Source organism: Dromiciops gliroides, chromosome 6 (genome assembly GCF_019393635.1).
Source record: "Dromiciops gliroides isolate mDroGli1 chromosome 6, mDroGli1.pri, whole genome shotgun sequence".
In the NCBI taxonomy this organism is placed as follows: domain Eukaryota; kingdom Metazoa; phylum Chordata; class Mammalia; order Microbiotheria; family Microbiotheriidae; genus Dromiciops; species Dromiciops gliroides.
In genome coordinates this window covers 256,746,687-256,762,122 of record NC_057866.1, presented here as the reverse complement: position 1 = coordinate 256,762,122, position 15,436 = coordinate 256,746,687, and the positions used below count along the sequence as shown (strand labels likewise).

At 39.3% G+C, this 15,436-nt stretch overlaps 1 protein-coding gene across 7 annotated transcripts in view; it reads left to right on the top strand.

The window, feature by feature from the left end:
* Nucleotides 1-15,436, top strand: part of SEPTIN11 (septin 11) — a 140,915-nt gene that overhangs the window by 72,526 nt on the left and 52,953 nt on the right. For all 7 annotated transcript variants that reach the window (XR_006353524.1, XM_043969859.1, XM_043969857.1 and 4 more), the window contains exon 2: nucleotides 6,756-6,870. Coding sequence is in view for 5 of the 7 variants with exons in the window: in XM_043969857.1 (XP_043825792.1) it covers nucleotides 6,756-6,870 (115 nt within the window). In the remaining 2 variants the exon portion in view is untranslated. The remainder of the gene's footprint in view (nucleotides 1-6,755; nucleotides 6,871-15,436) is intronic.

Here is a 15,436-nt window from a genome sequence, read left to right as displayed (position 1 = left end):
GGGAACAATAAAGAATTAAGTAACCCTCTGAGTCATAGAGTTGAAGCTAAGAGTAAAACAGTTAAGGTATTTTTCTCCTTAACCTTTTCTATTAGGCCATATAGTTTTTTACTACATATTGGAGCATTCCTACAAATAGACTCTCCTTCCTTACTGATGTGAACCTAGCATTTATGTTGAATTCTCTCCCCTCATTCAAGATGGTGCCAACTCAGGTACTGTCTCCCCCATGAGGGTTTTCCCTCAGTGAAGTGATTTTCCTAGCCCTAAATTTCTCATATCACTTTATCTGTACCCCCTATTTTGCATTCTTGGGGGCCACTTTCAGTTTTAATGATTTTTTGTTGTTGTTGTTTTAACATTACTCACATAGAATGCTCATCCTTCATTAGAGGTCTCTTGTAACAAAGTAAAACTAATATATTTACAGATTACTCCCCCTTTGTTTCTTTAACAAAGTAAAACAAATACATGTAGCTTACTTGTCCATTTGTTGGTGATCATGTAAGATGGTTAGTTAAAAAGCAATGTAACAATGTAAAAGAGTTAAGTAAAACTAACACCACAGTGACCTTATCTGAAATTATATGCAACATTTTACCTCTGTAGTACTCCACCTTTTTTTTTTCTTTTCTTTTCTTTTTTTTTGGTATTATAGTTAATTGTGTGCCTGTCTAATCTCTTTCCCAATGCCTTTCATGTACTAGGGGTTTTAATAAATTACTAGATGAATTACCTCTTCAAGCATCATACCAATTGGATAGAGGTGAATCAAACTAAACCTTAAAGTTGCACTACTAGTCTCTCTTGAATAGAGCAGTTTGCCACCTAATGGAATTTAAATTCCTTTTAGGGAAAGGTCTTCCATGTATTGTCTCCCATGCACAGGTAGCAGTTAGGTGATTTTTTACTGTGTTAAACTGAGTTGAATTCTCCATTTTCTGAAATTGAGTTTATTGAGTTAAACTGATTTGTATCACTCCAAGTACCATCTCTTCTTTATTTCACTGAAGCATGGTCCTGAATAAAGGATAAACTCTTCTCCAAAAAGGAAAGAGCACAGTTCCCTTCCTTTTTTCTTTTTCTTTTTTTTTTTGCAGGACAATGAAGGTTAAGTGACTTGTCCAGGGTCACACAGCTAGTAAGTGTCAAGTGGCTGAGGCCAGATTTGAACTCAGGTCCTCCTGAATCCATGGCTGGTGCTTTATCCACTGTGCCACCTAGCTGCCCCTTACCTTCCTTTTCTATGTCTACCTAGTATCCCTTGATACCAAATAGTAGAATCAGGCTACATACCCTGGAAGTTCACTGTAATGCTATTCTTGTGCTTTGATTCAGGCTTAGGCCTTTGTTTCCTCCTGCCTGCAGTAGTGTAATAATTTCCTAATTGGTGCTTCTGCTTCCAATCTCTCCTTTCTAACCAAGCATCACAAACTTCCAAAATAATCTTCCTAAGGCAAAGGTCTCTTGCCTTGTCACCCCCCTCCTTAAAAAGCTTCTGTGCCTTCCTTTTGCAAGGAGGATGAAGAACAGACAGACTCCTTGGCCAGACAGGGGAAATTCAAGACCCTCCATAACATGGCTCCAGCCTGTCTTTCCAGCCTAATTTCACACCATTCACCTCCCATACTCTTTGTTCCAGTGTGTACAAAGCACTCTGTGGAGGTTTGGCAGGAGATGTGATTTAATCAGATATTTTTTCTGTCCTGAGGGGATACAGACTCAGAGGGTTGCAGAGCTGAAAGTGGCCTCCAACTCCTATCCAAGATGAATCCCTACTCCCATATGCCCCTGTGGTGGCTCCTCTGGCCTCTTTCTGAATCTCTAGCATGAGGATCCCAAGGCATAGTTCTGATTGTTAGGGAATGTCTCCGATTATCAAATGAAGTTGTCCCCTTTGCCACTTCTACCCATTGCTTCTAGTCCTGTCCTCTGGTGCCAACCAGAGCAAGCCATCCCTTCTCCACATGAGAGTTACTCTTTGTCTCCACACAGACAGGTAGTGTGTCCTCCCCCGGTCTTCTCTTCTCCAGATTAGACACCCCCAGCTTTTTAGCCAATCCTAATGTGTGATTTAGAAAGGAGAGATGATATCACCATAAGTATAAATAATATAACACATGGTTTTCCATAAATTCAGTAGAGAGGTTTAAAACTAAGTGCTATCTGAGGTCTGAAGGGAAAAGTTATTCCTGGAGGAAAACATGGCATTTACTTGGATTTCAAAAGCTGGGGAATAATTTTAAAAGCAAAAAAGAAGAAAGGGGGTAGACAGAGAAACATAGAATTACAAAGTTAGACCAAGAAGGAACCTTAAAAATTATTTCATCCAACTCTCTAATTTTACAAATGAGGAAACAGCTAAGAGTTGTTAACTAATTTGTTCAAGGTAACAATGTATTTGTGAAAGATCTGTCTCTGTCTCTCTCTCTTGCTCTGTGTGTGTGTGTCTCCCTGTCTGTCTTCATCTTTCTCTGTCTCTCCCTGTCTTTGTCTGTCTCTCTGTGTTTTGCCTCTCTGTTTCTGCGTCTCTCTCGCTTTCTTTCTCTCTCTTTGCAAAGTCTTCTTCCTTCCAAATCCCATGCTTTGTCTATTATTACAGGGTTAGTATTTTTGTGTCTTTGGTGAATCAGCTGTGATTATGCCAGAATCACCCCATCTCCATCTTGCTCATGTTTCTCCAAGGGAATACTGGGAGTTGTATGGCCTCACTGTTGCCTTCCCTTCTCTGCCTTTGAATGATAGCATTCTTGCCTGGGTCTGTGCCATCTTTGCTAGAGGAGTCTATACACATAGATATGTAAAATAACAGCCTATTTCTTTGCTGAAGTCTATACATAAAGAATGTAAACAAAATGGTCATATAATGGGCTATTTGTTGATGAATAAATGAGAGCTCCAGAAAAAGTTCTATTGAATAGAGTAAGATTGGAGGTAGAAAGAGATGGCTGACCAAGAGATGCTGGAATAGGATCAGGCTGGCTTCAGGTAGGTAAACAGAAGCCTCTCAATAAAAGAGCAAGAGTAAGACTGGGCAGCTTGAGGGCCTGTAATTATCTCTATATACAGTTTGTCATATATCCCCATCACCTATAATAGCCTAACTTCTGTTGCATTCAAGAAGACTTGCCAAGAGAATGTGGTGTGCCCGTGATGGCTCTTTAGGAGAAACAGGTTGATGCCACCACCGGAAGGATCCTTGTACCCCAGGGGCAAAGGCAGCCAATTGTAGCAGCTGGCTTTGCTGGAAGCCTGAAGGAGGAAGTAACCTCCCTTCTTCTTTCTCCCAAGTGAAATAAATGAAGGGATACTGGAGACACCCTCATACCAGCTCTAGTGGAGGCACCACCCCATCCCTTCCCCACCCCCCAGGCTGGACTTTTCTTTTAATTAGATTATTTTTTAAAGAAAGGAAAGGGCTCATAGCAATTCCTTTGTCGAAATTCAAGCCCAAGCCTTTCTGTAGCCCTTCATTTTGTCTGTGGTTTTCAATGGATTTAAAAATACTTAGTGGGTGTGTGGGCGGGTTCTCTTATTTTGGAAACAGCCTGGATATGAAATACTGAGCATCAGGTTCTGAGATGGGAATTTGCGCAACATTGTAATGACTAACTCTTCTTGTCTCCCCTCCCTTCCTCCCTGCCCCCCCACTCCCCCCAATAGGTGGATTGGGGCTATCTAAAAATATCATGGCTCAGAATCTAGGGTAATGAACCCCATTTCCTTTTGGAAATGGCAAAGGGGGCTGCTGAAAGTAGAAGAGAGGCACAACTTCCTTGCCTTGTTTGATTTTATCTGGGAATACGTTTTCAAGCCCATGATGTGGCAGAAATAATGATTCGCATGATTGCTTATTCAGGACTGATGTAAAACAGCTACTGTGCAGCTCTGATGGAAAGTTTTAAATGCAGGACCGGAGCTGGCTCAAACCCTTGGCTCTTAGTCTTGGACAGCAGGCTAAATAGTCTAAAATTCCCTGCTCTTTGTGCACTTGCGGTACCTACGGAGGTGGGAGGGGGAGGCGGCATCAGAAACAGGTGGAGAGGAAGTCAACTATTTGGGGACTTTGCCAGCCAGGGGTGAAGAACAAGAATAGCATTCTCACAGGGTATGCCCATGAGGCCGGGGACTATGCCAATTTAATCCAGTGATAATTGCCCTACTTTTACATCTCATATTGATTTTTGGCAGGCTTTGATGTTGTCTCTCCCATTGACCCTAAGTGTGCAAAGATGAAGGGCGTCAGGAGGACTCTAGCTGCCCGTGTGTGTTTTCATATGATGTGTTCCTTTTAATTATGTTCATAGAATCAAAGAATTTTAGAGATCATCGTTCAAAAAAAGGGCCTATTGCAATCCCTGCCTGGTAGAACGTCTGTGTGTGTGTGTGTGTGTGTGTGTCTGTGTGTGTGTGTGACTTATTTGTGGTCCATGTACAAACACATAAATAAAATCAGCCTTCTTTGTAGAAGAAGGTAACAACAAGAAATTAACCAATAGGGTTTTCCCCCAGATTTTTTGGGGGGTTTGTTTGTTTTGGGGGATTGTTTTGTAGGACAATGAGGGTTAAGTGACTTGCCCAGGGTCACACAGCTAGTAAGTGTCAAGTGTCTGAGGCTGGATTTGAACTCAGGTCCTCCTGAATCCAGGGCCGGTGCTTTACCACTGTGCCATCTAGCTCCCCCCCCCCCCCCGATTGCTTTGTTAAAGCAACCAAAGATATACAGTTCTCAGATTCACTCTTCCACCCAAACTTTAGTCTTCCAAAGCCAAATACAGTGTGTCACATTGCTAGGGGGAAATTGTCAGAATTAGCTCTTAGGACTGGGGCAACCTGGTAAAAAAAAATGACAAGAAAGCCAAACCTATTGCAAATGGTCAGTCAGTCAATAAATTTTCATTAAGCTTCTGCTATGTATCAGGCACTGTGCTAAATGCCGGTAGCAAGACTGATAACTATCATGGGCATCAGGCCTTGTAACTGAAAATCTTATACCTCGGGAGACCTCCAGAAGTGGCAGGCCATGCCTGTGTAGTGGTACCAATCTCTGGACAGATCTTAAAGTTGTATAATTAATGTTACACTCACTAAACAATATTTCTTTGTGCCCAGTATGTACTGAATATTGTGCTATGGGGAAAAGGGAAAAAACATGAGAAGATTATTACATTTATCAACATATACATCTTCTCCTTGGAGGATGTAAGCACCTTGAGGTCAGGTATTTTCATGTCTTTGTGTTCCATTCTCATCACAGTGTCTTGCTTTCTTCCCCCTCTCCCAGACCTGTGATTTCCTCGGTATAAGGAACTCTGTAAAGAACTCCTTCTCCCTATCCAGATAAGCAACTGTTGTAACACTTCTAGCCTTGGTGAGTTGTTTGGGGGCATTGAAAGGTTAGGTGATTTGCTCAGTCATAGCACCAAGACTTGAACCCATTTCTTCCCTGTTTATCTGCTCTCTTACACACTCTACCTCTCACTCTGCAAGTAGTAGGTGCACAATAAACATTAATTGACACTTTCCAGCCCTAGAGTGGAAAAAATTGAGCCAGGATAGGTTTTGAGTTCTAAGTAAAGAAGTATTCATTCATAGAGCTACATAGGTAACCTACAGTAATTTTGCCTTTGATCTTTAGGCCTCATAAGGGAAAAAGACACCTTGCAGTACTGTGTTAAGACTTGAAAGAGCTGAGCATCTACAACAGCAGCTACATTGGTCAAATGGCTGGGTGGTACAGTGGATGGAGCAATGGACCTGAAGTCAAGCAGACCTGAGTTCAAATTTGACCTCAGACACTTGCTAGCTTTGTAACTTTGGGGCAAATCAGTCAGCCTCAGTTTCCTCATCTGTAAAATAGGGGTGATAATAATAATAATAATAATAATAATAATACCAACCTCCCAAGGCAGTTCTGAGGATAAAATGAGATTATCAAGCAATTTACAAACCTTTAAGTGCTATAGAAATGCTAGCTATTATTATTATTATTATTGATAATAATGGTAGTATTATTCTACGCCCCCCCCCCCCATACCAGCATACCAATGGAATTTTTTTAAAAACAGATTGCTAGATTTAAAAAGTTTGGAGGCCACTGCTTTTGGGAACAGGGCTGTGGCCAATCTAGTGCAAGTAAATGGTCATGGTCAGGGCTGTGAGGAGTAGACATCAATCAAATTGTCTATGCAGCTGTTCATGCTGCTTCTGTGGGTATTGGGAATCACCACAATTAGAAGGGCCAGTAGCTATCAATCAATTCTGACAAGGAGGGAGGGAGTTTTTTCTTGAGAAGAACACATAAGAGTTTTTTGAACTTGAGGGTATAAACTGGTTCCTTTGGTGAGGATGACCGCCATCCCTGGCCCAAAGAGGAAGGTGCTGGTTTGGATGGCTGTGGCTACCATTCAGGGAGGAATATTGCCATTGATATTGATCATTGTAATGTTTTCTAAGATCCCATAAAATTCAGAGAACACCACCTTGGTGATGATTCTAGGCTCTCTGGGCCTTGTTTTTGGAACACTACCACATTGTATTTCCCAGTTTATAAGATAGTGCTTAGCTTCCTGCTTTCCTGGGAGACTATTGGCTCTTTGTCTACAACATAGCACCACAGTTTTCTTTCTTTTTGCTTTTCTGTTTTTGTTTTTTTTTTCCCATGAACTGAAAGAGAAGGATATGGAAAGAATTGCCTTTTTGTCTTTATGAATGTATGTGGGCATTTATTGTATATTTCTTTTTTGGTATTTCAGAATGAAGACCTTCGAAACTTATCTCTCTCTGGTCATGTTGGATTTGACAGTCTTCCTGACCAGTTGGTCAACAAGTCCACATCCCAAGGGTTCTGTTTTAACATCCTTTGTGTTGGTAAGTGAGACCATCTATTGGGCAATGAACAGACAGGGCCAGTTGGGTCTTCACTAAAGTCCTTTTCCAGTGTTTCATCAGCTTTTTGTAGGGGTGTGATACAAGCCATGTATGGCAAGCCCTAACAGGATGGAAAAGCATAGAGCATGCCCCCATATATCCTCTCTTGTCTAAGAACCAGCCTTGTTGGGTTTGCAGACCTTCATCACCAGAAGGTTGGTTGCCAGGTATTGTTGGGTTTTTTCCAATGATAGCAATTCAGAGAAACAGTCCACCAAAGCACTTAGTATGTTCTGCACCTAATGAGTTGGGCAAGCCCAGTTGTTCAAAGTTTTAACCATCTAGGAAGTTGAAGAAGTAGTTATATTATAAATAAATCCAAGCCTATAAGATGGAAAAAAATCATCATAAAATAAAGACTGCTTATCTTAGGGAGCACTATACTAGCCAAAGAGTCCACCTGTTTTCCCTGCCCTGTGGCTTCAGGCCTTTCACCAGGACAATGGTTCATTTGAAGGCCTAACTCTATTGGCCTGAGCTTTAAAGTGTGTGTGTGGGGGGGGGGATGGGAAGAGGAATCTGAAGAGCCCTTGACTGTGACCTACTCTCATTACATTAGCACAGATATGCTAATGAAGAACTATGTCTTCTTCTGTACTGAATAGTTATAGCAAGAGAAAAATGGATAGATGAGTATCATTAGGGCCACTGCCCTCGCTACTCATCAAGCTGAATCATAAAAAGGCTCTGTATAGTAAGGAGAAAGTGCGGCTGTTGGTTACTCTGGTCATATTTCTCATCACACATTCTCCCATCCGATTCTTCGTACATAAACTAAAGGTAAAAAAAAAATCTCATCTAATTTGCAAAGTAGATATAGGTTTCTACTAATGAAGAAAGACTGAAGTTTAGATTTATTTATAATACAACTACTTCTTCAACTTCCCCATTTATCAGCAAGGCAAAATGCATTTATTAAGTTCTTATTGTGTAGTAAGTCAGGCACTGTGCCAAGCATTGTGTCTATAAAGACAATCAATAAGACAGTCACTGCCCTAGGGGAGCTTACATTCATAATGGGGAGACAACTCATAAGGGGGAACTGGGAAGGTGAGAGTTGGGTTGGGCATAGTGGTAAAGTGCAGCAAGAAAGATGCACAGTCAGAAGCATGGCTGGTCCGGCCTAAAAATAGAGGCCCCTTGCCCTCCCCCAAGGAACTGGACAGTGGGTGAAGGGTGCCAGCAGAGTGGAAGGATGTTCTATGTAAGAAGGCAGCTAACTCATGATGGTGAAGTCAGAAGAGTCAGAAGCAAAGTCAAGAAATTTTACATTGATTTGTTTTTAAATCTGAGGTTTTAAATGGATATCTACAGGTAGACTTATGGGAGTTACATTATAGCTATTGGGTTTAAGCATTTGAAATAGTTCTAGAGGATTATAGAGCATTTTTTATAACAAAATTTCTGTATAACAAAAGACTTAAGTTTAAAACAAAGTGTCTTAAAACTTTGATATAGACAGGCCTGTTGGATAAGAGAGGCAGAACAAATAATCCTCAGGGCTGTACCCTTGACATAAACTAACCTGATTTCAGAATGCCAAAAGCCGTTGGCCCTAATTGTAAGGAGAGTGGGTTTTATGACCAGTGTTAATACAAATATTTAAATTGGGTTATGGAAGAGGCCAGGCCTGCCTCAGGCCAATCGGAGATACTCAAGGTCCATCTAACACAATGAAAAGAAATTTACTTAGTCATAGTATGAAAATTATATTCAGCAAAGATCCCAGCATTGATTTAGCTGGGCAGACCTTCCTTGCCTCTGAATCTGCTTTAGTGGGGCACTGGTCTCAAAAATGATTTCCTGATTCCTTGTGCACTAACTTGTCCCAAAGCCATAACAAGGTAGGTTTGGTCCAATTAAGTCTTTTAATTTTTTAAAAAATTCTGAACTTTAACACCCCCAAAAGTGCCTTTCCATGCTGTTCCAACAGAACACAAAAGAGGATTCTGTATGAAACCATGAATCTCTATTTCATACTGCTTTTTAAATTTTTGTTTGTTTGTTTATGGTGAGGCAATTGGTGGGGTTAAGTGACTTGCCCAGGGTCATACAGCTAGTTAAGTGTCCAGGCCGGATTTGAACTCAGGTCCTCCTGACTCCAGGGCCGGTGCTCTATCCACTGCTCCACCTAGCTGCCCCTCATATTGCTTTTTTTTTTTAAAGTATGTAGTAAATTACCCACTTTACTTTCAAATTCAGGATTATTTTATTTTATAAAGATATTTGTAACATATAATATGTGCCTATCAAAGTATATTACATATGGTAACTAGTTTGACAGAAACAATAATTAGACTTAAAAGTTCTTTTTTTAATAAAGCATAAAAGCATTTTATTATTTTCCAGTTACATGTAGAAATAGTTTTCAACTTTTTTTTTTTTTTTGGTGAGGCAATTGGGGTTAAGTGGCTTGCCCAGGGTCACACAGCTAGTAAGTGTTAAGTGTCTGAGGCCGGATTTGAACTCAGGTCCTCCTGAATCCAGTGCTGGTGCTCTATCCACTGAGTCACCTAGCTACACCCAACATTTGTTTTTATAAGATTTCTATCCACTTTACTTTCAAAACTATCCACTTGTCTGAACTCCCTTCTGTGCCTTTATAAAGTGTCACTTGCTGTTGCCATCCTCCAAGTTAACCCAAGAGAAAGAAAGGAGTTTTTAGAAATAGAAATATCTGCCCTTATCAGAATTATCTTAATTAATTAATTTTGTTGTTGTTCTTTTGGGGGGGGGCAGGGCAATGAGGGTTAAGTGACTTGCCCAGGGTCACACAGCTAGCAAGTGTCAAGTGTCTGAGGCCAGATTTGAACTCGGGTCCTCCAGAATCCAAGGCCGATGCTTTATCCACTGCGCCACCTAGCTTCCCATTAATTTATTTTTAACATCAATTTTTTTAAAAACTTCGTGTTCCAACTTCTCTTCCTCCCTCCCCCAAGAACTCAAGCAATTCAATATAATCAATACATGAGCAGTCATGCAAAACACCTTATCAGAATTTCTAAAATGGTTTTCATATTTTAACCATAAAACATTTTGGTTGTCTGTGTGGTAAGTTAGAAGAAGTTGTAGAGAAGTGAGACATTGAAAAAGTGAAGGGGTGGGGGGTTCATTTAGTTGAAGTCTACTTAGAAAACCATCTGGGTTTGTGTAATTGGGGAATTTCAGACTTTCTCAGCAGCCAGTTTTATTAGCTTCAATTCCCCCAACACCATCTGTGTTTGGCAGAATTGCAGGTGAATTATTTGGACACCAGATAATTAGTAATATGATAGATGGGCTTACATTCTATCTTCAAGCCCAAGTAGAAAAAGGCCCCTGGCAAAGAACCAGATTTAGGAACCTTCTTTCCAGTGTGACTTTTCTAACATAGTTCCTCTTCCTGACAGGAAGTGGGAAATGCGGGTCCTGTTCTCCTGCACCTCCATTTACTAACATCCCAATGTTTAATCAGCAGTGTTTGAATTGGATAAATAAACACTTGACAAACTAGCAACGATTTAGGAATTCTTTGCATAAATTGTTACTCTAAGGGGGAATGGAAGGGAAAATAAACATTTATGTAGTTTTCTATGTACCAGGCCCTGTGCTAGGCATGTTTATAAATGTTATCTCCTTTGACCCTCACATCATCTCTGTGGGTAGGTGCTATTATTATCTGTGGTTTGAAACAGTTGAGTAAATTGGGGCAAAATAGAGGTTAAGTGACTTGCCCAGGGTCATAAAAAGCACTATCCACTCACACCACCACCAGTTGCCCCCCATATATATATATATATAAATATACACATACACACATAATATATGTATATATGTATATTATATATCTGCTACATAGTACATATACATTACATATACCATACACATATATACACATATATAGTATTAACTGATTACTTTCTGAGTTTTTTGAAATGCTGTTTTTATTATTTGTGTTTATTTGAAATAGAACTTAAACTTTGGAAGAGTTCTTGAATAGGTAGAAAATTTTTTGTTTGTTTTCTGCTTCTTGAGGTCCAAAAATGTGCCAGGCTTTGTTAGTGTATGGAGAGAGCCTTCATTGAAGAAAAAAAAAAGTCTGAAAAGTTAGATTGTCTTCCTAAAAACTGCTATTCTATACTGCATTTCCTTTTAACAAATCACAATTGTGCTAGTATGTCTAATTTAAGGATGCAGATGATGGAAATGGAGTGCAAATAGCTTAGAGATTTAGAGGAAAACTGAACCCAAGTGGTTTTTCCCATCTACTGATTTACTTTTGTATAGCTATCAATTCCCAGATTGTTAATTGTTCTCCATTCACATTTCAATGCAAATGGCTATGCTTCTGTTTTCCACATTTTTTTAATGTTATCTTGCCTTTTAAAAATTTTCTATTTTTTGACTAAGATATTTTCCGCATATTTTCCTTGAAAAGTGATTACCCTCATGAAAAGAGAGGATGAATTCAGTCCTTAGCCTTCTGAAACAAAGATGAAGGCCATTGGGTTGACTAAGTCAGTTAGTTATGTTAGGCAGATTTTTTGACATAATGGAATTGTGATCACGGGCAGTTTGTTACTGCCTGTCTCCAGTTATGTGTTTGAGGTGACATGGGTCAGGGGGAAGAGAAGAGAGTAAGATTATAGAATTGTGGCAGCAACAGGTGCTTTGAAAAAAAAGTATGATGGATGAGATGATGGGTTGATCAGGTGGCAAAAATTGAGGGGCAACCAACATATAGCCCAGGTGCACTCTGGGTAGCCTAGTGATTTCAGTAGAACTGGAGGTCCACAGCACGTTCTTTCTCCTTTGTATCTCCTCTGAAGAGCATATGGGCACACAGGGACAAAAGTCATGTGGATGTAGCTAGGCTGTGTTCACTGGAAGGAATATCCAGATACATTCGCATAATAGCCTAGGATTGAATCTACTTGACTAGGTTCTCCTTATGAGTTGATGTGTTCTAATCAAATTTTATTGGCAAATGATGTCAACCATCTAATTAGAAATAGATCTGCTAGCTTCCATTTCACTTTAGGTTATTTAAATTGGAAAATAATGAGTAGTGTGGGCATTCTAATCATTTGGGGGACTTTTCATTGAGTGTAATATTCTTTGTTAAATAAACCAATCTGATACCATTTTACCATAAATCTTGTCTTCCCCTTAAAATAATTATACCACTTATTCATTGCCACTAGGATTTCCTGAAGAGCTACATTGGCAAGTGTTTGCATCAAAATAACAGTCTGTTTAGGCAGTTTTCAGGGTTCGTTTTAGGATTTTTGTTTTCTATTTGGACAGCCTGACATTTTTTCTTATCTATTAGTGCCCTTGTCCTCATAGAAGCATAAGAGTCTCCAGAAATCTCTGGGATACATTTTGAAGATTTCTTCCTTGTCTTCATTTATTGCCTTGAATCCCCAGCCATTGACCATTCACTGGACTTTGCATATAGGCAGCATAGGGATAGGGACCAGGTCTATGATGCCATTGGTATGGAGAACTTGCACATGAGGAAACTCTCTGTTTTAAGTTGGCACCTTCTTTGCACTTTATAGTCCTGGAAATATGCTGAGAGCCTTAAGAAGTTAACTAAAAACAGCCAGCATGTGGCAGAGAGAGGATTTTCAGTTCTTGCTGGCACCAAGGATCGCTCTTTCCCTACTATGCCATCCGTATCACCTTTCTTGCATAGGTGATTGTTAATAAATTCCTTTGAAATTAGATTGTGTCTAGTTGTTCAGTTAATGAGGCAAAGGTTGTAGGCTCAAGCTCCTCCCACACAGGCCAGATGATTCAACAATGAAGTTGCACAAGGCAAGGCAACAATCATTTATTGAGCACTCACTGTGTGCCTTAGATTGTGCTAAGCACTGGGAAATAGACATCTGTTCTCCATTGCTGTAGATAGCACCTAAGTATCAGAGTACTGGGTCTGGAGTCTGGAAGACCTGAGTTCATACTCTCTGACTCTGGATAAGTCACTTAATCTGTCTGCCTCAGTTTCCTCATATATAAAATTGGCATGAGAACATCTCCTAAGGTTGTTGTGAGGAAGAAAGATAACATTTATAAACACTTCACAAGATTTAAAGTGCTACATAAATTCTAGCTATTATTGTTATTGTTATTCTTACTACTACCACCACCACCAATAGCAAATTTGTACAAATACTCACTACTGGTTGTCAGGAGATTGGACAAAAGTGTTGGGGGAGGGAGGAGGGAGAACAGCTCAAAGTATATACTCTGTTGATGGTAAACTACTAGGCTCTAGCACAATCTAAGCTTTCTGCAGGCAGGGTCCAATTTCCATTTCTCATTTGTCATTGTATTCCCATTGTGTAACAAAGGTAGGCAAACTATGTCCTACAGGGGAAAGCAGCTGCAGCCAGCCCTTGAGCCAAGAATGATGCTTACTTGCTCCAAAAAACATATGTATTTATTTATTTTTAACAGTCTTTCTTTTTAAATTGAGTTTCAAATTCTTTCCCTCCCACATTTCCTCCACCCACTGAGAAGCAAAATGATATCAATTATGCATGTGAAATCATGCAAGACTTTTCCATATTAGCCATGTCACAAGAAAATGAGAAAATGAGAAAATGACACTTTGATTTGCACTAGAGTTCATCAGTTCTATTTCTGGTGGTGGATAGTGTTGTTTTTTGTTGTTTTTCTTTTCCATCATTAGTCCTTTGGAACTGTCTTGGATCATTGTCTTGATCAGAACAGCCAAGTCTTTCACTATTGATCATCATTACAATATTGCTAATATTGTGCACAATGGTCTCCCTTCCAGTTCTCCTCACTTCACTTTGCATCAGTTCATACAGGTTTTGCCACTTTTTTTATTTTTCCTGAAACCATCCCCCTCATCATTTCTTTTCTTCTTTTTTTTTTTTTTGCAGGGTAATGGGGGTTAAGTGACTTGCCCAGGGTCACACAGCTAGTAAGTGTCAAGTGTCTGAGGCCAGATTTGAATTCAGGTACTCCTGAATCCAAGGCCAGTGCTTTATCCACTGTGCCACCTAGCTGCCCCCCCCCCCATATAATTTCTTATAGCACAATAGTACTCATCATAATCATATGCAACAGCTTCTTCAGCCATTCTCCAACTGATTTGCATCCTCTCAATTTCCAATTCTTTGCCAAAAAGAGCTACTATAAATATTTTTCTACTTCTAGGCCCTTTTTCTTTGATCTCTTTGGGATATAGACCTAGTGGTGGTATTTCTGGGTCAAAGGATATAGTCCTTTGGGCATAGTTGCAAACTATTCTCCAAAATGGTTAGACCAATTTACAATTCCACCAACAATTTATTAGTGTCCCTACCTCTTTTCCCTCATCCCCTCCAGCATTTGTCATTTCTGATAGGTATAAAGTGATGCCTCAAAGCAGTAGTGAATTAGAACATTGTTTTTGTATGACTATAGATAAATTTGATATCTCCTTTTGAAACTGACCTGTTCATATCCCTTGGCTATTTATCAGTTGGGGAAGGCATCTTATTTTTATAAATTTGACTCCATTTCCTATATATTTGAGAAATGAGACCTTTATCAGAGAAACTTGCTGTAAGAATTTTTTATTTTACTTCATTGATATCTATAATACCTTTTTAGCAAAATGCAGTTTCCTTGATTATATCTTTTTAAGGTTATATATATATATATATATATATATAATAGCATTAAACATATTTCTGCATTAGTCATGTTATAAGAGAAGAATCAGAGCAAAAAGAAAAAACCTCAAAAAAGAAAAACAACAGCACCAAAAGCAAAAGAAATAGTATGGTCCAATCAGCATCCATATTCTACAGTTCCCCCCTTTTTTTTTTCTGGATTTGGAGAGCCTTTTACATCATGGGTCCTTTGGAACTTTCTTGTACTGTTGTATTGGTGAGAAGAATCTAGTCTATCACAGTTGATCAACACATAATGTTGATGATACTGTGTATAATGTTCTTCTGGTTCTGCTCGTCTCACTCACTTGATTATATCTTTTAATTAGATCTACTTTGCTTTTGCTTTGTCTGAGATCTTGATAGCTACCTCTGCCTTTTTTTTTTATTTCAGCTAAAGCATAACAGATTCTGTTCCAGTCCTTTAACTCTCTGTGTATCTTTTTGTTTTAAATGTGTCTCTTGTAAACAACATATTGTTGGATTCTGATTCCTAATTCATTCTGCTCTCTATTTCCATTTTATGGGCAAGCTCATCCCATTCACATTCAGTTCCCTCCATCCTATTTTCTTCTGTTTATTCTTCTTTCATTTTATCTGACCCTCTTCAAAAATCTGTTTTGCTTCTGATCTTTGCTGCCCTCCCTTTTATTATCCCCACTCCCCATATCTTTTATCCCTTTCTCCTGCTATTTCCCTATTGGATAAGATAGATAGGTTTCTGTACCCAACTATTACTAAGATCAGATTATTATTATTATTATTATTATTTGGTAAGACAATTGGGGTTAAGTGACTTGCCCAGGGTCACACAGCTAGTAAGTGTCAAATGC